Below are 22,177 nucleotides of genomic sequence, written 5' to 3' on the forward strand. Positions count from 1 at the left end.
TGTTAACGTAAAAGGTGGAAGGAATATAGGTCACAACAACCTGTGGTTCTCAATGGCATAATAAAATAATAAGATATCACCTCAGCAACCTCGAAACTTCAGCGACGTCGGTTCGATTCCGCCAGGTTAGATTGACTTTTTGTTTCAAAGCGGTCACGCGGAATAGAAGCTCAACCTTCTCACTTCGGTCAGAATAGGTTATCCTGTGGGATAACCTCTCCCACTCGTATGTCAGAAATGACCAGGAATGAGGTAAACACAGAAAAAAAACTAAAACCATATTATTTCTCTAAGGTTAGCGTGTATAACGACCATCAGTCATCCCTTGCTAATCTGTCTCTAAAGCAAGAGGCACCTCATTAACTTCCCTTACGCTGCCTCAGAGCTTATCTATCATTTAACCCAACGTCGGATCCTGATGAATCCATCGGAATAAATTATCTCATTGTGCCTTATCATCTGATTCCGAATGCTAAACGATTCAATTATCTGACGACGATGATCACTTACTTGAAGCTCGTCACCTTGTAGTTAGAGGCTCCACTAATTACCACATCGGTACCGACAGCCCTGAAAGAACTGGTCTTAGCGATGACGATCTCCGGGAAGCGGACAGGTTCCAGTGACGGGATATCCAGCTCCGGGATACCTGCAACAGAGCGAGAATCATGGAGTTGCGATATCCTCTCTGGGTTCTGTTCTCACAGTTCACTTACCTCCGAGCAGTCATGGAATTGAGGAAGATGATAAGAGTTCATCAACTGATTATCCGTCAATGGCCACTTCTTGAAAGCATTGTCCTCAAGTAGGTAGCTAATGGAAAAAAATTAACAAATTTATGAACAAAAGTATATAAATTTGAAAAGGTCCACTGAAAACGGAATGAATGTCAAGTTCAAGTGTACTCCAAACCAAATGTCCATTCACCTTTGAACGTCTGAAGCTTTCACTACACTCTAATGATATATTATTACCGGCTGTCATAAGTTCATCCTTCAATGTTCCTTAGCTTCCTTACAAAGCAAGTCCATCCATTTCGCTTTTGACAAGACATTATCCATTATTTTTTATTTCTTCTTAAAGTTAAAATTCTGACGATATCTTCGATGTCGAACTGCTTAGTTCTCATTCGAATAATGGTGAAAACCATATTGCATATATACAAGAATTCTTGAACAAATTATTCATGTCAAAACATAAAAAATCAATAGGGTGTTAGTGTTCAATCATTTTAACTTCTCTTCCAAGTTAAAAAAGTACCGCATTAGTTCATCGTTTATATAACACACGTACGGGTACGATCTGACTATATCACAAAAAAAAATGTCCACTCGTCTTCATTATCCTTAAAATACTATTCATATTATTTTAAATTAAAAATCATGTGAAATATTCATCTTAAATTGGATGGCTTTAATGGGATGAAATTCACTCTTCCAGCTTAGATATACTTCCTTGTAAAATTCTTTTCATACTTTGTTATTGTTGAGATTTTAGTTCTCATACCCAAATCATTATTTTTGCAAAAATAATCCCGAGATTATTAGAAATTTACAATATGCAACTCTTATAATATAAAAGTTTTGCAATCTCCGCCATGCATGTTTGTGAATATCTTGAAGCATTGTTTCTCAATTTTCTTTAAATAATCATTTTAGAATCCTTAAGTGTGAGAAATTATATCACTCATTTCAGTTCATGAATAACTTATTGTTTAATCTGAAATTACTATATTTATTTAAATGAAAAAATAAAAATAAATAAACATTTTTAAAATATAATACATTACAAAGAAAATTAAAGGCGTATTCATTAAAGAATATGTTTAAATGTTAATTCACTGAAATTCATTATATTCACGTGTATTTCTATATCACGTTTATATATTATGGTTATCATCGTGCTTGGAATACTTTATATATCATGCTTAACAAAACAATAATTATTAATTAGCGTCATTACTGATCTTCATTAGTACGATAAACATTTTTTTATAGCATAGAAATTTATATATAGAATTTCTATTCTGATTTATTATGATATTCCTTAGTCGACGTTGTCTGAAAAGGCCGAATTCTACAAATTGTGTATTTTCATATTTCATTTATTTGGTATTTTTTACAGGAAAAGTCATTGGTATTAATTAGATTAGTTATATGAAACATTATTATGAATATTCAAAAACATAAAAATTGTTTCAAAAACAAAAAACATTTTATATAGGTTTTTCATCTGAAAAAGAATGCGATATATTTACACTTCATATTGGAAGTAAAATTTAAATTTTAATTTATAGTAAATTTTAAAAAAATATTTTATTGTTGCTAAAGTTCCCGAACTGCAAAAATAAATTATAAAGTATTAAAAAAAAGTTATGGTACAAAGTAATACAAAAAACAATTTGAAATGGTATATTTTTTTTTCAAAATACAATTTTCCTATTACATTTAAAGTGGTAATAATATTTTAATAATTTAACTTTTAGTTAAATTCATATATCTATAAATTTAGTAACAACGATTTTTCCGATGTAGATAACAAATACAGTTTTTTTGTGTGTATATAATATATTATTTATTTATTTGCAGTGTCTTATGTATATATTAATGCCTTTTTATAACTCTATTTTGAAATTCATCAACACATTAATGATAATTTTATTTTCGATTAATACTATAAAGAAATGTCAGATTACCTTTCAGCAGTAGAGGTTTCAATGATTCCACTGAGTTCAGTATACATTGATCAATCATGGGATCATTTCTGTTACACACGTGGATAAAATCAGCTAAAAAAAAGTTAATAGATTAATTATATTAGGAAGTTAATAATTTCATGGGAATAATAAAAACAATTAACAAATAATAAAAAAATAAATATAAATTCCATAGAAAAAAATACAAATTATTTTCTATATCCGTATATATATTTTTCAATTTCATCTGTAAGAGTTAATTTTGGTAATAATTTTTATAAGCGGATCTAGGGTTTTCCTTTGAGTCTGTCTTTTGTCATAATACAGAATATATTTAAATAAATAATTTAATATTTATCCATTTTAGTCTCAACACATTTTATTGTGACGTTTCGGCCAATTCGGCCATCCTCAGGGACAATCTACTACAAAACAGCTTTTATTACATGTATGATCCTCAACACTTCAAAATACTTAACAATATTATTTATAATTTATCTTACCTTAATACAATTTTGGAATTAAATGATTTAAAAACTCAACTTTATGCAGGTTACTCTGCCCATGTCGAAACAACAATTTCTATGAAACATATTTTTATATTTATATTAAATTAAATATATATATTTATATTAAAACATATTTTTTTGTTAATAAGTATATCCTACATTAGGTCTAATTACCTAATTAGTCAATTTTCACATTAAAAACAAAAATTAAAATTCATTTATCACAGTCACTGTTTGTCAAAAATCACAACAATGCTAGTAACCTTCCTCCACTCAGTCCATGATTAAAATTGTTTATTATAACAATATTTTTGTTACTTTTCCTCTTTATTTTATTAGTAAAATTCCCATAAAGGCTAATTATAATTATCCACATTTAATTTATCCTATATTTTTCATAAATTAATTTTACTTAATATCTCTGCATTGTGTTGGTTCAAATTTCTTGTATCTGTTTTGAAATTCACCGTATAATTAATATTTTGGGATATGTAAATGGATTCAAGTATTTTCCTCTTGAATATATTATTTTCTTTATGTAAAATCATTGTATTTTCAAAATAAAAAAAATTCTGGTTTTTTGTTGCATGCTGTACTAGTGCCGTTTTATTAGGATCATTATTAGGATTTATTTGAAAAACAAGGAGAGGGTTTTTCAAATCATTATTGTGTTGATAAATTCTGTCACCCAATAATTGTTTTGTTTCACCTATCTATATATATAGGTGGACAATTTAGACAAGAAATTTTACATATTAATCCTGATTGATTCCTTGTATCAATTTTGTCCTTTAATATACTATAATAATTTTTGATTTTATTGTTGGGTCTATCACTCAAAGAGTACTCATCAACATCATAATTCTTAAATGATTTCTTAATATCTTCAGATAGTCCTTTAATATAATTGAATCCATAAAATTTTTTATTTTTTACTTTATTATTTACTATTTTGTTTCCTGTTTTATTTTTTATATTTTTAAGGTTAATTTTCCAAATCATGTAAATTAATTTTTTGGGATAAAAATTTTCTTGGAACATAATAATTATCTTATTTTTTATTATATTAGACCTACTATCATCAGTTATTCTAATAGCTTTTTTAGTATAATTATTTATTACATTATATTTCATATGATAAGGGTGGCAAGAATAATAATTCAATATTATATTACTACTTGTTTCTTTTTTTGTCCATTCTGTGATTATATTCTTACCTTGCCTTATCATCAACATATCCAAAAATCTTAATTTACCTTCCTTTTCCCGGATAATTATAATTAGCCTTGATGGGAATTTTACTAATGAAATAAAGAGGAAAATTAACAAAAATATTCTTAAAATAAATAATTTTAATGCTTGAACTGAGTGGAGGAAGGTTACTAGCATTGTTGTGATTTTTGACAAATAGTGACTGTGATAAATGAATTTTAATTTTTTTTTTAATATGAAAATTGACTAATTATGTAATTAGACCTAATGTAGGATATACTTATTAACAAAAAAATATGTTTTAATGTTTCATAGAAATTGTTGTTTTGACATGGGCAGAATAATAGCCTGCATAAAGTTGAGTTTTTAAATCATTTAGTTCCAAAATTGTATTAAGGTAAGATAAATTATAAATAATATTGTTAAGTATTTTGAAGTGTTGACGATCATACATGTAATAAAAGCTGTTTTGTAGTAGATTGTCCCTGAGGATAGCCGGATTGGCCGAAACGTCGGAAAAATAAAATGTGTTGAGACTAAAATTGATAAAAATTAAATTATTTATTTAAACAACATTAACAAGTCTCAAGAAAGTGTTTAAGATTATAAACAAAATATATTATTAATATTATGATTAACATCTTATAGAACTTATATATAATTGTTAATGAGTGATTTATTAAAAATTATTGAATCTACTGAGGAAAACGAAACGAAAATTCCTGATCTTCATTCTGCCATTTTAGTACCTATATTTAGAATGTGCTTCGTGTATAGAAGGTACCTGATTCGTCTCACTTGTTTCTTATAGATTTTTAAGTTATTATGTAATGATTATAAAGATAAGTATATATTGTTGGTTATACATATATATATATATATATTAAGAAAATACTTTATGAAGCAGATCGTAGGAATATAGACCGGGTGGCGATCGATAAAGGTACCAAAATGCTGTTCAAAAATCAGTTGTCATCTTTGTTTCAATCTGACAGCCCTGACAAAACCCTGTAAAGTGGAGCGAAACGTTGGTTAACAATAAACAGTTTTCTTTTACTATTTTGATATCTTTATTGACAGCCAACCGGACTAGCTTCCTACACAATGAAATAACATAGGAATATTAGTTTATAACAGTTGGGTGAAAATGTGTTCGTAGCAGCCCTATGAAAATGAGCACTTTATATATCTATTTTTATTAAACTCTTATGGAAAATATTTGTTAATAAAATTTATTGGGATAAGATATATACTAACATCCATTTCTATTAAATTTTCGATCCAAATATGTACCTCCTCATGTATGCAAAATTAGTTGCATACTTCTAGTACACCTAACAATCAAAGGCACTTTGATCAAAGGTACAAAACAGTGTTAAAAAAAAAATTATATCCAAACTTTCTCTGAATTAATGCACAATTCATTCATTATATATATATACAATTCATTATATATATATATACACATACATATAAGTTTTTTCTTTATTTTTCATACTTATCATTATTTATGGTATATAAATACAGATACCACTTTATAGTGAAGATTCAATATAATCCATTACTTAAAAAACATGGGTAAAATAATAATACTTTTAATCAATGGAGTCATTAATAAATTATCGACATTCGACTCGAAAATATATTAAAGTAGCATTAAAATTTACTCGTAAATATCTGTAGTATTTTCTGAAATTTAAATATTATGCTTTGTATATCTTCCAAAAAGTAATTTTCAGAATTACATATCATTGTAATCGGAAAAGTTTCTTCTATAATTTAAATCCATCAAACTACCTTCATTAATTTTATTTTCCTAAATTCCTTAAAAATATAGATGATTAGTAGCTTTAAAATATTTTAAAAAATCTATAGCCCTTTTTCCAGCTTGATTAGGTTGAAATAGGAACGATTTTAATCTATCATATAAAAAAAAAAATCCTCGAGGAATCTTAATTGTTCCCTTTATCCAAAAACTTAAAATTTACAAGTGTTACATACACACACCTAGAAACGTTGTTATTGGTTGCGAACAACCTTATTTTCAATTTTGCAGAAAGAATCACGCATTAATTTTTCTAGGTGTTTAGTAGCTACTCATTTTTTTTAAAATGGCTGTTTGAACCACTCTGCACGAAATCATGTTTTGAAATTATAACTCAACGACTGAAAAGTGAATATTATTATACTAATTGACAAGTTCTTTATGAAGTAAATATTTAATTTTAATAAAAATTTCATTAACTCCTGTCTTACTTCACATATTTCATACTAACTACAATTTGAATTTCATCGAATCAGAATAATATACATATATAGAATTTCTAAAAAAGAAAAATAGAAAACTAAAAAGCAGCCTATTCAGCACTGTGAGTTTTTTTTCCCCTACTCAAAGCAGTTACAGGATTCTCATTAAGAATTGGCTAATGGATTATAAGTGGAAGTCTCATACACAATGGATGAAAAGTAACCTAACCTTAACATGAAACTAAAAGATACAAGGACTCACTGTGCAAAACGGTATGCAGTAAATAGCTTGTACAAAAAGGGAGAAACAATTGCCACTTGTTGAACACACGATGCCATTCACACATACAGGATATTTTCCCATGGATAGGTTTGTAAGATATTGAGTTCCTTCCCATCAGAAACTTACGACATCAAGGAAATACTGACTGAGCATGAAAATTAACGAATGTAATACAATTTTTCAAATAGAAGGTTTATCTCTTTATTTTATAGAATTTTTTATACATACAAAAAAAAAACTGCTTATAAATTTGTTTATTTGTAGCGTCACTCTGAGTGTGATAGTGAAAATGAAATATCCAATTCGTCTACATAATAAAATTATTAATTTATAACAATGTATTTTAATGTCGATAAATAACTATGTTATGTAGCTTATACTGACTGATAAGACTGTTCATCGTGAAAATGGGGGAAGTTATCCGAAACGACCTTATGTGCACATGTAACAAAGCAATATTCGGAAGGATTTTTTCATGAATACTTACGCAAAAAGATAAGCAACAGAAGCACACATAATATTTTTTACTCCATTTTATCATCACATGAATCCTAATACCAAAAAAAATCTCTAACTTCAAATAAGTACACTGATCCCATTCTCATATCAATGGTAGTAAGAGATGATTTGATTCAGTCATGAAATTGCATGTTATTTATTTAAGTTCCATTTGTATATTTCTGTTTTATTAAGAAAAAACCATATAAAGTTGGAAAAATAATCGCGACTCTTTAAGAAAAAAAATTCTTTTTATTTATTTATTTAATGCGATTTACATCTGTACAAGTAATCAATTCAATAAGTAAATATGTTGTATGTATGTAAATGTGCAACGAATGGGATGTTAAGGTCTTTGTGGATGAGTTTATTTGTAACGTAATAAGGAGCATCAAGGATTTTACATAGGATTTCCGATTGTAAGGATTGGATGCGGGAGGAATTTGATGGCTTGGTAGAGCCTCAGAGCTCAATCCCATATGTTCAAATTGGTCTGATTATCGTAGTGTATACTAATTGTTTGTAGTGAATGGGAAGTTTAGAGCGTTTGTCTAGTAAGTGTCGTAGCAATCGGAATCTACGAGCAGTTTCTTGTCGTTTCAGTCTTGTGTGTGAATTCCAAGTAAGTCTCTTGTCGAGATGGAGTCCTAAATATCGAATCTGTTCAACCGGCGTAAGTGGAGTGTTTAGAAAGGATACTGTAGGACAGGAGAAAAATGTTAGATTTCTAAAATTTGATCCTGATAATGTGTACATAGGTTTTGTTTTGGTTACAGATTCAAAATAAAACTAAATTAAAATAGATAATAAGATAACTGATTTTTTCCCCGAAAAATTATAATATAGAATGGTTTGTGAGTATAATTTGTGTTATAAACATTCCTTTTGAGGGTCTCAATTTATTTCTAAAGACCTACCATTTTTTCGCGTTTTTGAATGATTTCCAAACCTCCAAACCAAATTAGAGAATTGCGAATTCGTAAATGAATTAAGTTATTGATTAAAAACTCTTGTGGGTGGGGATCTCATTGAGTATACGGTGATTCACATTATTTAGCGAATGCTAACACTGATAATATGAAGAGTTTATGAGTATTAAAATTAAGACAATCGGTATAATCGATTCGGACACTAATGTACTAGGGTGACTAGGCAAGTTCCACCGTTTGACTTAATGTTACTGTCTTTCAGCGTCTAGGTACCGATTGAAGTAATTATTGACAAATGGATGTTGTTTCGAGGACACGTCATGAGTTCAGTGAAGTTCAACAACTATCACCTAATGTTTATTCTTAGTTGGAATACATTATAAACTGTGGACTTTATTTTTGGAATTTTCTTGTAAACACAACATAGAAATTAATTGCCAAGAGATTTTTTTTCTTGCCCTTGAAGCTTAGCACTGCAGGAGTAAGTTATAAATAGAATTGTTTTTAAATGCACTGTTTACATTAAAGGAAAAAAATAAGAACAGTTGAAGAAACTTTTTTTCATTGCGCAATAACAACAAGGGTGTGAACCACTTAGCATTCATATGTAATTCTTAAAGTATAGTGTTGCGTAGGCTGTTAAAAACTACCCAATTCTGCCAGTCTTAAGAAAGCTAAAAAGTTAATCTATCATTCTGCTGATCTCATGTTTCTCAACAAAACACTTTCACCTAAACTTACCGATTTATGGAACATGTATTAGGAGAAGTATCAAAATCATGAAAAATTTCGAATTCCAGTTTTCGACGGAAATACACATTTTAAAGCCCCTGAGTCCAAATCTTCCCAAATTTTTTCAGTGTGTGATCAGTCTAGCTTAAAAGCGAAATGTTATACGAAATTAAAATTATATACTAAAGGCCGATATATCTCTCGGATGCTACAGCAACTTTTTCGATTTAATCGACTTACGTGAAGTACCCGTTTATAAAATAAATTTTCCACATTTTTTTCAATTTCCTCAAAAAAGTTATAAATGATTGTGATTAAACTTGGTACATCATGTATAATCATGTAACCTTTAATATCAACCAAGTTTTATATTCAGTGAAATAGGTTAAGTGGCCTTAAAAGCCGAAATTTCAAAAAATATTCCTCTAAAGTACCTTAAATTTTATTTATGTAAAATAATCAAACTTCTCTCATTAGTAATATAAAATGGATTAATATGAACTGTGAAAAAATTGTATGCATAATCAAAGAAAAAATGGAGAAATAAATTAAGCAATGTAGAGACTGGTAAATCGGGGACAGTGTGTCCGACCTCTCTGATTCCATCCATGTGTACACAGCTTTATTTTAATTTGTTATAATATTGTATTCCTGTCAGGAACAAGTTTATACACGTTATTTACAGTTCGAGAAACCCTGAAATAAGAATTTTTATAGGAACGGAAAAATAAAAATTTGTTTTGAAAGTTTCGCTTTTTAGGGTGGTAAGTGAAAGTTGGATGATGTGCGTACCGATCAGATTTATTTATTAATTTTTAATTTTTTTAATTGTTATTTATTTATTACTAAATAGGCCTTGTGGACCTTACGTCGTTTTTTCATACATTTTGCTAGTTTTTTTTTAAATTGATGCTTGGCCAGGTATAGTCTTGTTTTCTGTAATATTATTAATTGTAAAGGCATAATTTCGTGTACTAATATGAGCACATCTTGACCCAGTATTGTTCTTATGTTTACAGTATTCCTAATTTTTTTTTTTTTAAATTTATTTGTTGATATTTACAACTGTATAAAAAAATACAACCAGTAAATTTGATCATAATGACATAATGATATGATACAGGATGTAGAGAAACTACCCAGTAGTAGAACTCTAAAAACAATTTACAATATAAGGTCACGAGGCCATCTTCTTTTCAGGCGCCTTGGAGGATTGCCAGGAATGGAAGAGGAAGCAAGGTTAGAAACGAGTGGGTTTGGGTGGTTAGGGAGTTTATTATGGAAGGAATAATATCGGGTTCGGGCTAGATCGGTTACATAAGGAACATTTAGGTCTTTATGGATGGTTTTATTAGATTTTACGAAGGATTTTGGATTGTAAAGATTGGATACGAGAGGAATTCGAAGGTTTAGTGGAGCCCCAAAGCTCAACTCCGTATGTCCAGATGGGCCTTATTATTGTCATGTAGATCATTCTTTTGTAATGAGTTGGAAGTTTAGACCGTTTGTCTAGTAAGTGCTGTAATAGTCGGAATCTGCGTGCAGTTTCCTGTCTTTTCAGTCTTGTGTGAGGATTCCAGGTTAGTCGTTTGTCAAGATGTAGTCCAAGATAACGAATCTGTTGTACAGGGGTAAGAGCCACATTATTAAAGTATACTGTAGGGCAGTCGGCAGGTTTACTACGAAGAGTAAATGTGATTTGTTGGGATTTATCTTTATCCTCCAATTTCGACACCATTCTTCGAGGATTGTGATATGGGACTGGAGAGTTTGGGATGCAATCAAAGGGTTGTTACTAACTGTGAGCACACATGTGTCATCAGCATACGTGGTAAGGATAGTGTTAGGAGTTGTTGGTATGTCAGCTGTATAGATGGTGTAGAGGATGGGACCGAGAATACTACCTTGAGGAACACCAGTGGATTGAAAATAGAGGGATGAATAGGAACCATTGTGGTTTACTTGGAATAATCTATTAGTAAGAAAGGAACGGATGATGAGAAAATATGTAGGAGGTAAGAATTTACGGAGTTTGTAAAGCAGTCCCGGGTGCCAGACTCGATCAAAAAGACGCCTGCTCTATATCGAAAAAGACTCCTGCGCAGTACATTCCGCGCTCTAAAGAAGACGAGACAACGTCCACCACACGATGACATTGCTGGATAGTGGAGTGGGATGTTCGGAATACAAACTGGTGAATTCCTAATTTAAAAAATACTTTCAGCCATGGTATGAACTGATATATTTTATATTCTGAAATGGAATGTTGGATAAATTACTAATTAAGCCTTATTGAATAAAAAAAAAATATGCAATTTTATATGGATCTAGCAGCAGCTTTGGATATTAAATAGTCTGTGAATGGACCGTTTTTTCTTCTTCATCCACATCAGGAGATGATATAACGTGTAGGATTATAAAGTTTATGATAGCAATAATAGGAAGGAATTTATAGAAATAAAAAAAAGTATATAATTTGTTTGAATTTTTGATATACAGCTTTCAACGGATCTACTCATTTCGGAGCCCTTTGATTCAAAACGAACAAATTAAGGTCATTGATATCATCGGTTGTTATGTTTTTGTTTTGTAACCGTTTTTACTTGTCACGTGTTTTTCCAATAATTCGGAAACAATACCTACTCCGAAACATTTACATTTTTTTTTTTAAGAAAATTGATTTTTTTTTTTTTGTAAAACTAAAATATAGAAAACAATATCTATCGGATCACTAGCGAAGATACCACAATTTTCATACTTGAATTCGCTGTCAAAATAGTAAAGGAATTCGTGTAAGTGGACATACAAAATATTTGTTCAATATGATAACATCGTGATTACATTATAATAGAAGCTGGAATAATGATAGTTTATTATATATTAACAACTTATACACAATATACTGAGGACATCGACAGTTTCTCAACTATATTTCAAATAGTGGGAACGGTTCTTGGGGATATGGGGAAACAATGACGAAACTCCACGATTATTCTTACATTCAGGCTAGAAAAAGGATGAAAACTTTTGTCACAGGAATTATGGCTATGTCATTATAATTCTCTCATTGACATTTCGTAATGATATACCGCGGTTGATTGCTATGGGAACCGAAACTGACAGGATATGGGTCAGTGGGAGCCCTCCGATGAAGAAACCAGGAAGTGAACAACCTGTTCCAGACCAACGGCGCCAATCCTGGAATGTAACGCAATTATTTGTGAGCTGGCTCCAGTATAATTTTCTTCCCTTTCCCTTTCTATCTCAAAATTACTTATAATAGTAAAATATAGTTTATTTATAGGTATATAATATAATTAAGGTCATTTCATAACCCGTAGGTCACTTTATGTCTTTGAAATATTTTCACATTTAGTTAACAAATTACTCAGAGTATTTTTTTTTTAAATAATTTATTTATTGTTATTTACAACTGTATACACATATATACAACAAGTAAATTTACTGTAGGTGACATAGTGACATTATACAAACTTGTGGAGAATCTACCCACTGATAGAACTCCAATAACATTTCTAGATAAGATCTCGAGGACATCTTCTTTTAGACGTCTAGGAGGATTATTAGGTAATGAAGGAGAAGCCAGGTTAGAAACCAGTGGATTTGGGTGGTTGAGAAGTTTATTATGGAAGGAACGGTATCTGGTTCTGGCCAAATCGGCAACATATGGAACATTGAGGTCCTGATGGATGACTTGATTTGTGACAAAGTAAGGAGCATTAAGGATTTTAAGAAGGATTTTGAACTGTAAGGATTGGATTCTGGAGGAATTTGATGGTATAGTTGTGCCCCAAAGCTCAACTCCATATGTCCTGATAGGCCTTCCAAAGTATTTAAAAATAAAATATATTGTACCTATTTCATGCCTAAAATTGAATCATCTATCATATAAGTTGATAAAAAAATTATTATCGTGTATTTACTCTTCAATGTAAGCATTCTTTAAGGTTTTCTGCATATCTTACCTCCGACCTGAAAAAGTTTGTTTCTCGGTTATTTTAAGGCCAGATGTTCTACCTTATAGTATAGGATTCTAAATCTAAATGCACAAACATACAGTGAAAGTTCTTTGCCAAAATTAATATTCGATGGCAATACTTGTGTTGATTCTTTTATTTTGCAATCGTTGACATAACTAGTAGATCAAGATTAAAGAAACGCCACTTTCACTATTTCTTGATGTTTCAAATCAACCATTCATACTTTTCAGTTCTATCCTAAGGTGTCATATATTTGGGTTTATGTGATAAAATCATTAATTTCAGTCCTTTGCGAACAATGAAATCCTGAAATTGAATTAATTTATTTTAATATAGTTCGTTTTTGAACAGTTGCATGTTTTGAAACAGAAAATTCCCTTGTGGTGGTAAGCTGTTTAAAAAAATACGCTGTATTCTCACACCTTTTGTTCATAGCTTCCGAAGGATTGAACAGTATTTCTAAAGACAGAGAAAATTAAAATTGACACTTTCCTATTTTCGAAACGTTCTGCAAGTTGAAACTTTTTTGTATGATTATTCTAGGTACAAAAGCCACCTGTTTCGTTAAATTCAGGCAATCATCGAATATTTAGTTGTTGAACTGCATCAAAGCTCTAACATAAGTATCACTTAGCTGCCTTAGTAATGTTTAAAAAAGGAGTTTTTATCGAGATTGTATTTAAAAAGATATTAGAATTCTCATTCCTTTGTCAGCAGCTATTAATTAATCAGCGGAAGAACATTATTCGAGCACTTAGATTAATGATGATTCGGAGAATAAATATCTACACATGCAAGAGATGGGTTGTGAAAATAAAAATTGGTACACCATGCAATTTTAAATTGTACATTCATGTTAGTCAAAATGTCTTATTTTCATGAAACAATCAGTAAATTGTTTTAAAATAAATTGTTCCAAACATTTATAATAATGAATAAATAGATAGATTAAACAGAATTATGTGCAGAAGTACTAAATAACTAATGTATCACTTCTAATAGAAAATTTCAAAGTTTGATAAAACTTTTCCTTAATAGTTCTTTCTACATTTCTCTTTTCATTATTGAAATGGAATGTGACTTTCTTGAATGAAAAATAATGTGAAGAAAAAAAGTGGAAGGTATTTTGAATAATCTAATTATATTGAATTTTAATCAGCATTATTTGACTGCATCCTATATAAAAAAAATGTATATATAATTGTATTAATTAAATGAAATTATATTTAAATCGCTATTATTAATTAATTAAATTTATGTTGAGGTTCTCATATTTTTGTTTTATCTTCATTTTTAATTTTGTTTATTTTATAAATATATATTTATGAATTACTAAAACATTGGTTTCACCTATTTCATCACGTATCCGGGGAGGTATTAATTAATAACAGCTATTTGAAAAAAAAATTTAAATATTCATACTTCCAAGATTAGCATTCCGTAATTGTAGAATATGGTATATTTCCAAACATAAAATAAGTTTAACATGGGCAAATATCAAATGGTAGTAAAATAAATATTAAAGAAACTTGTAGTTTGTATGTTTGCAAAAGTGTCTAAATAGCATTATATTTTATTTACTTGTTTCCAGCTGCATAAGATTTTATAGAATTTTAAATTCCATATCTTTATTATCTGAAAACGGTTGAGTTTCCAAAAAATTGCAAAAAAAAAAAAAAGCTTTTTACAATTTTGTTTGACATTGCTTAACCTTTTATTCAAGAGTTTTTTAAATAAAACTCGGATTCGCGACTTGGGAGTTGCAGAAATCGGCTTTTTAACTTAGGCACGTATTTCGCGTTCGAAGCTAACAAAAATGTCTCGACTGGAACTTCACTAGGACCTTGCAAAATGTAGCGTTGGGGTGCGCATGTTGGAACGCAATAGCATTTTATGCACGGGTGCATTTTATTTTATTCAATTTTTCCGATTAATTCTGCTTTCAGGTATAGATAAAGCTTAGTTACAATAACTAATACGAAAATTAAAAATAATTTTGTTACAGACGAATAAACTAGAAAATTGCGATATGGATAGTTGCAAGCGTAGACCAAAATTAGATTGTTTTGCAACGTGTCATAAATGTAAAATAACAGATAATAATAATTTCGATAAATAGCGACGGTCAAAATACTGAAGGGATCAAGTCAGTTGGATATTCCGGTATTCTGTCATATCGATAATCTCCATCTTACACTTATATTTGTATCGATTTATAAATTATATTTGTATATTATGCGATATTTGTATCGATACTGGAACGCAGTATTTTTTAAACTCGTCGTGAATTTTATTCTGTTTTGTTTGTTTATGAGTAATTTAAAATTATTGATTCACGGATTATACTATGTTTATTATAACTAAGTTCGGATTCTGATTCAGATTGTGATGCTGAACAGCATTCATTTACAACCAATTGTCTGAAATCCCCAAATAACTTTTATTGATAAAATATCTATAATTAATGAAATGTCACATATTAGATTCAATTTTTTGTTTTTAATAATATATTTTACGGAATACCGATCATTTCCAAATGGAGTAGTTAACTTATCATGTCCAAATTCTGTAGAAAGCCCATGTAAGTACTATATTAATGAACCAAACAGCAGATACTCATTAATTATTATAATCGTACACTTCAGAACTTATAAATAATAATTTTTAACTGATTAAAACACTTCAATAGTACATGTCGGGTAAATTAATAAAATTAATTAATAAATTAAAGATACTCAAAATATAGATTTATAAAACATATTTTAAAATACATACAAACATCAGAAAACCATATACTTATAATTATATACATTTTTAAAATTTTATAAACAAATTTTTGCAATATTATTATTTCTATGTTGATAAACGTAATTGATAACCAATATAAATATATATAGATTATATCGATATCCCATCTTTATTAAAGAAAATTGAAATCAGCGTGTTGCGTGGGTCGAAATCTGTGCCTCTGTTACACCGCCATACACTTTTGCTACACACTGCTACACTTTTGTTGTGGTACGAAAATGTCTAGCCTTGCCAGTATGTGCTGTTCCTATGAATTAGCTCGTGTTATGAAAATTGGAAACGCGTTTATAGCGTTCCAATAAACGCATAGCCTTACGAAAAAAAATGCTCCAAATCAAGCTTTCTGTCGAAACTTGAAAGTCGCAAATCTGTCAAGGACTACCTGACTGTGTAAGGCGACTCTCATTAACAGCTATATTATATTTATGACGATATTTGCTAAATTTCCCAATGACATCTCACAGACCACCGGTTGGGAAATATTCCAGGCGGTCCTGAGTGGTTTTTATCATTTTTTGAAAATCTTCAGATCATATATATCGAGAAATCTTTCCACGGATTGATTTATCAATAAATAAATATTCTTTGAAAGTACGAAAGATTAAATTAAAACAATTTAATCCTTTTTGAGAAATGATAGTAGTTGCACATTTAAATTTTTTTTTTACTTTTATTGATATTTGATCGGAACAGACAATAGAATAATCAATTTGACCGAATAAATACAAAACTCCAATTAAAATTAATTGATTTAAATTTTAATGTTGTTTTCTCCACTTGTGATCAGATAAAAAACTGTGATATTTCTTCTTTTTTTAACTCTTGTTAATAAATAAAAAAGTTTCAAATTAACATTTTAATTTTTTTTTCTTTAAACTAAAAATTTTGTATGACCTAATTTATTTTTTCAGTAGAGAATAAAAATTGAGTTTTTCCCAAATTAATCGATAGTAAGGAATTAATCTATACTTTCTACCTATATTCTACTTGCTCGTATTTCGATTCTTGAAATCGATAACTCAGCTGGATGTAGAGAAAGTTTTTTTCCATCTTAAATGCCTTTATTCAGAACTCATTAATTAAATTAGAATGTTTGAGGACCATCAACACTATCATCATGAGCACTGAGATTATTACCTTCTTCTTCAAAAGTCTCACTATATAACTAATTGTAAACCAATTTCGTCTGATATTTATTAGAAGTTTACAATAAAATATTTATCCATTTAAAAGTAAAGAGAGCCCACCATTTAACTTCATTGTCACAAAATCGATATAATATTTGAATAGATTGCATACGAAAGCGCTGAGGATCCCAAATTGTACATAAATTTTATGTTTTATTTGGTGTTTTATTCAAAATTATATAATACAAATTATGTGTTAACGAGCAACTATTGGTTCACTTTTATTTGCGAGCATTTTTAATTTGGTTTAAATGTATCAAATTTATGAAGTACAAAACGAAATGTTCTGTGTAAGTTTTAGGTATTGAAAAAAACAAAACAATTATAAAAATTATCAATGTTAGCAAAATGTGGCCGGTAGCAACATCAATTAATTTCTTAAATCTAGAACCTAAGTAAAATTAATACGAAAAATTAATTAACTGTAAATTTTGAGGAAAGAAAATTGAAGTATGTTGTGCTTAAAAAAAAAGTTACAGGCTTCTTCGGTTATTATTCGAAAGATAGCGTTAAATAAAAATTAGAAACCTATAAAAATAAACTTTTACTGTTTTGCTCCAAGCCTCAGAAATTTTGAAACAATTGAATTTCTAATTTTTAATAATAGATACCGATATAGAAATTTCCGGTGACGTTATCAATTTTAGAAAATCGTGATTATTCAATAAATTTAAGTAACAAATATTCTTTAAAAAAATTAATGCTTCCGTGATTTGTCCATTCCGTAATTTGTTTTTCGTTATCGCCCTGTTTGAAACGTTTCATAGTAGAGTAATAACTCATATTGTGTTTATTATAAGGAGATGCCAGATTTCTAGAAAAAGATGTTTGTACATTTTGTGAATATTTTAATCTTATTCGTCAGAGCTATTTTTGAAAAAATCAATTGTATAAAGTGTCTTTTCCGGTAGGCTGATTTTAGAGAAAAATTGGTGATACCAAAACCCAGGCACTTGCCATAAATATGCGATTTCAGTTTTAGAGCTAATCTCTTCACATCCATACAGACACACATATGCAGATCATGTTGTGAACCTTGTTTAACTGAAACGGCAACTTTCAGGATTAAAAAATCAGGAGACATTGAAATGTTTTTTTTCTGTTGAAAACTCAGATTTAAAATACAATAATTCCCTTTCTATACAGTTCAAAATTAGGTAAGTTGAACTAAATATGTTCAAATCAATTTGCATTGCTTTATTTATATTTAAATATCAAACAATGTTTTATATAATTAAATAAACCATCACTAATTAGATTTTAATTTTAATCAAAACGTGAATTTGGATAATTGTGACAAATTTCATCATCACGACTAAGAGATCTAATTGTTTATAATCATAGCAAATCTCTTTTTGCATTGAGAAACATTCCATTGAAAAATATTTCTAAGATTCAATATTCACTTTTTCTTCACGTTAATTTCTATACCTTGTCCATCTTCATTGAATGCTATCTACATAAACATTGAATGATAAGAGAGTAAAACAGAAAACGTGATTTCATTATCAAATTCCTGATATATATTAAATTACATACCAATTCACATGGCTATAAACCATCATGGTTATAAACGGATTAGACGATTTTTACTTAAATTATTATTTATCCTTAATTTTTTAATATTTAATTGTTATTAAATCGACAAGTTTTTTGGATTAATTAAAGTCTATTTGCAATTACGGAAGGGGAGGATATCGTGGAACTATTACTTGGAACTAAGTTTCATTTTGGAACAGTTTGGATGTGTTCCAAGGAAGCATGCTTATCTGATCCAGATCTAAACAATGCAACTGTGATAGTTCTTTGAACAGAAACCTACCTTCTTTAAACCAAAGAATAATGTGAGTGGGGGTAGTTTTTAGCTAAAACCGGGAGCGCGGTGGCACCATGGTAAGGCACGATGCTACTTACTCCAAGAACCTGAGTTTGAATCCGGCTGGGTAGAAACTTGTTTTCTGTTACACAGTAGACGTTAGTCAACCCTGAGGGTTCTGAATCCCTCCTGGGGTCCACCCAACCTCATAAATTGGGTACCCTTAGTTGGGTAAAAATCTGGCGGTGGAACGTGATTCTGATGAAATCACCTCCTTGCACAACCGTTGGTCTAGTAACAGTACTTCCTTACTGTACCCAAATGTACTGAACCCCTGCCCCTTTATGGGTTGTAGCGGTACAGATCTTTTTTTTTCGGGCCGCACCGTAGCTCAGGGGTGCAAGTATATAACGCCTTGGGCCGTTGACTTTTTTATTAAGTGGCGGTCCCACAAAATGAAAAACTTGACCCTCAACGATGGTTAGAATAGGTTGGTCACCTGTAGATAACCAGGCGAACATGACCTTCGACGTGGATTGCCTTAAAAAAAAAAAAGTTTTTTGAACAGATTTTAATTTTTTTTTTAGTTAAAACCTCCTATTTTCCTTGATCGAAGTTTCCTTTCTCTTTCCCATTCTTCTGCTCTAGCATAAAACATTCACAAGTATCGCCCAGTGCCTGTGGTTAGTGGCGGAACAAACTATAAAATTTTTTTATACTACTAAATCAATGTAAGGAAAGGGGGAAAATTAGATGGCTTCTATTATATCAGAATGAGGTTCAAAATCACTCTTTTGGCACTAAAATATCTAATTCTAACCTAAAGATCACCCCCAGTGGGCGGCTCAGGGTGAATTATGTCACCACTATAATTAGCACGTGAATACACGTTATTCAATCATGACATAAATTTTTAATTAAAAAATTCACTTATAATAAATAATTTACTAATAAATTCCATACTGTATTCATTATTTATGTACCAATCATTAAACTCAAGTTTTTACACAACATAATTGTACTCAGGATTTATTACAGAAATTGGTATTTTTTTAACCTTTATTAATTCCATTATTCATTCGAATATCTTTTTACAAATTAAAAATCGTTAACGAATGGACAGCCAAAATCATCAGCTTTTTTTATCCATTCGATAAACAAGCTATTATTTTTTTATGCTATATTTTAAATAAGCTACAATTTCTAATGTTAAATGTTTGATAAAAGGCAATTTTTATCTTTTAAAATTTTGATGAAGTAATTTATGTCATTGCATGCAATTTATAAAATAATATTTATGGACTTATATATTTCATAATATAACAGTTAATTAACTGACAGATAATAACTCATAAAAATTAACATTAATTAAAATATTCACACAGTTCGGGGCATTATATTATGATAATGAAGGTTATCTTTAGACTACAATTTTAGGATAAAACACATAATATATTTTATCCTAAAATTGTAGTCTAAATATATATATGTTTAATTATATTGAAATCAAAATGCTTTTATCATAAATATATTCATATATCAGACGGCTCAAAATAGGGTGCTGATATACATTAAAAGATTATTTTTAAAATTCATATTTATGAGTATATGATTCATTAAAATTATAACCAAAACATACATTATCCTAAACTTTATAAACATATTAGTCTACATGAGCTATCTGCTCAGATAGGTAGGTGAAACTTCTCACAACGGATACCCCTACATGACGAACGTTTTAGACAGTATAAGATTCATTTATAAACTTGATATTCTCAAGCAAATATCGATTATAAAACATTTGATCTGAATCAGTTAGATTTTAATTATAATTTTATTAAATTTGTATAAAAAATCATACACATATTGTTCCTTAATCTGCGATACCTCTTCAAGTCCGAAAAAAATATACCTTTAAAAAAAAATCATCATATCATTCTAGAATCATTCTGAAAGAATTTCTATAGAAAGAAAAATATGAAAATGTATTTAACAAAATATAGTTATGAGATGATCTTAGAATAATGGTTTTTGTTTTTGTTTTTTTAAATGGCATAGATATCGTTTTATTGTTTTTTTCAGACTTATTAGGTAGCTTAAGTGTTGATATGTAAATAATACTATTATTTTATTTTTTGTGATATTTTTATTTTGACTCCTTAATGGAAACCTCCGTTTCTACTTTATTTATTATACCATAAGACCACACAAACGTTTTCATATGATTCGGCCTGTAGACTACATAAATAGAAGAATATTAGCTTACAAATATTTTACTTAATTGTAAGAAAGAGGAGACTTTGTCAATAATACGTCACTAATTATTTAATAAAGATAAAAGAATTCAATAACTTGATTTACTGTATGAATATGGAATCGCTAATTGTATGCAAATGTTAAACATAAAAGAAATAGTTCATTCATGAGTTTTTTTTTTTCTTTTCATGAATTACTACTATTATGTTGTAAACGTTTACACTTTACACTGGTCTAGTATTTTTAATTCACAATTAAACCGACTCATGTTCAGTGTTCTGTAAAAAGCGTGGCTTAAACAAATCGAGAATTTTAGGTTTTACAATTTTTTTTTTCTAAAGTACACATTGATAGTCATTAGTTCATTCATGTTAAATATAATTAGGATATATTTATTAGGTTCTGAAAAATATAGACATATTTTCATCCAAAAATATTTTTCAGGCAGAAGTCCAAAATATGCTCTCCAGAAAAGCTGAACATACCATTTTTGCAGAACACCAACGACATGAGTATATATTTAGAAGTAACACCTGTTTCCTACTTTTATTTTAATTATTATTATAAATTTAATTACTTATAGAAATATAGCAATTTAATTTACAACTCTTCATCGTGAGTACTACTTACGTATTTTGGCGTCTGCTCCATGGTGCACAGCTACCAAGAGTACGAACCAGCTCAGAATCACAAGCATTACTAACCCTTTACAGATATTCTGCGTGAGAGTATGAAGTCATAATTAATCAGGAACGTATTGCACAAGCCCTTCCTAGGCTGACCAATCGGAAAACAGGTCAAAGGCGATCTTGCGCGCAAGTACTACCTCTGCATTCTGTGGAGCCCTGGCGAGGACTGCGGGCTTACACAAGTCGCGAACATACTTCGGACCCGGGACGACCCAGTTGGATAGTGAAAGTGGTCGGGGGGAATAGCCTGTAGGTCGCTGGGTTATGACAGCACCGGTTACTGCAGGTGCTTGACCAAACACGGAGGGGAGTAAG

General features: G+C 29.6%; 1 protein-coding gene across 1 annotated transcript; it reads right to left on the minus strand.

Annotated features, from left to right (window-relative positions):
* Nucleotides 1–510: 510 nt before the first annotated feature.
* Nucleotides 511–22,177, minus strand: LOC136796771 (protein takeout-like; the record flags this gene model as incomplete). Its single annotated transcript, XM_067051447.1, is given in 3 exon segments — nucleotides 511–649; nucleotides 2,696–2,788; nucleotides 21,804–22,177. Coding segments are annotated over 3 exon segments (299 nt in total), but the record flags the coding sequence as incomplete, so codon positions are not given.

Source organism: Halyomorpha halys, unplaced genomic scaffold (assembly GCF_000696795.3).
Source record: "Halyomorpha halys isolate HHAL.00 unplaced genomic scaffold, Hhal_1.1 Scaffold1598.1, whole genome shotgun sequence".
NCBI classification, from domain to species: domain Eukaryota; kingdom Metazoa; phylum Arthropoda; class Insecta; order Hemiptera; family Pentatomidae; genus Halyomorpha; species Halyomorpha halys.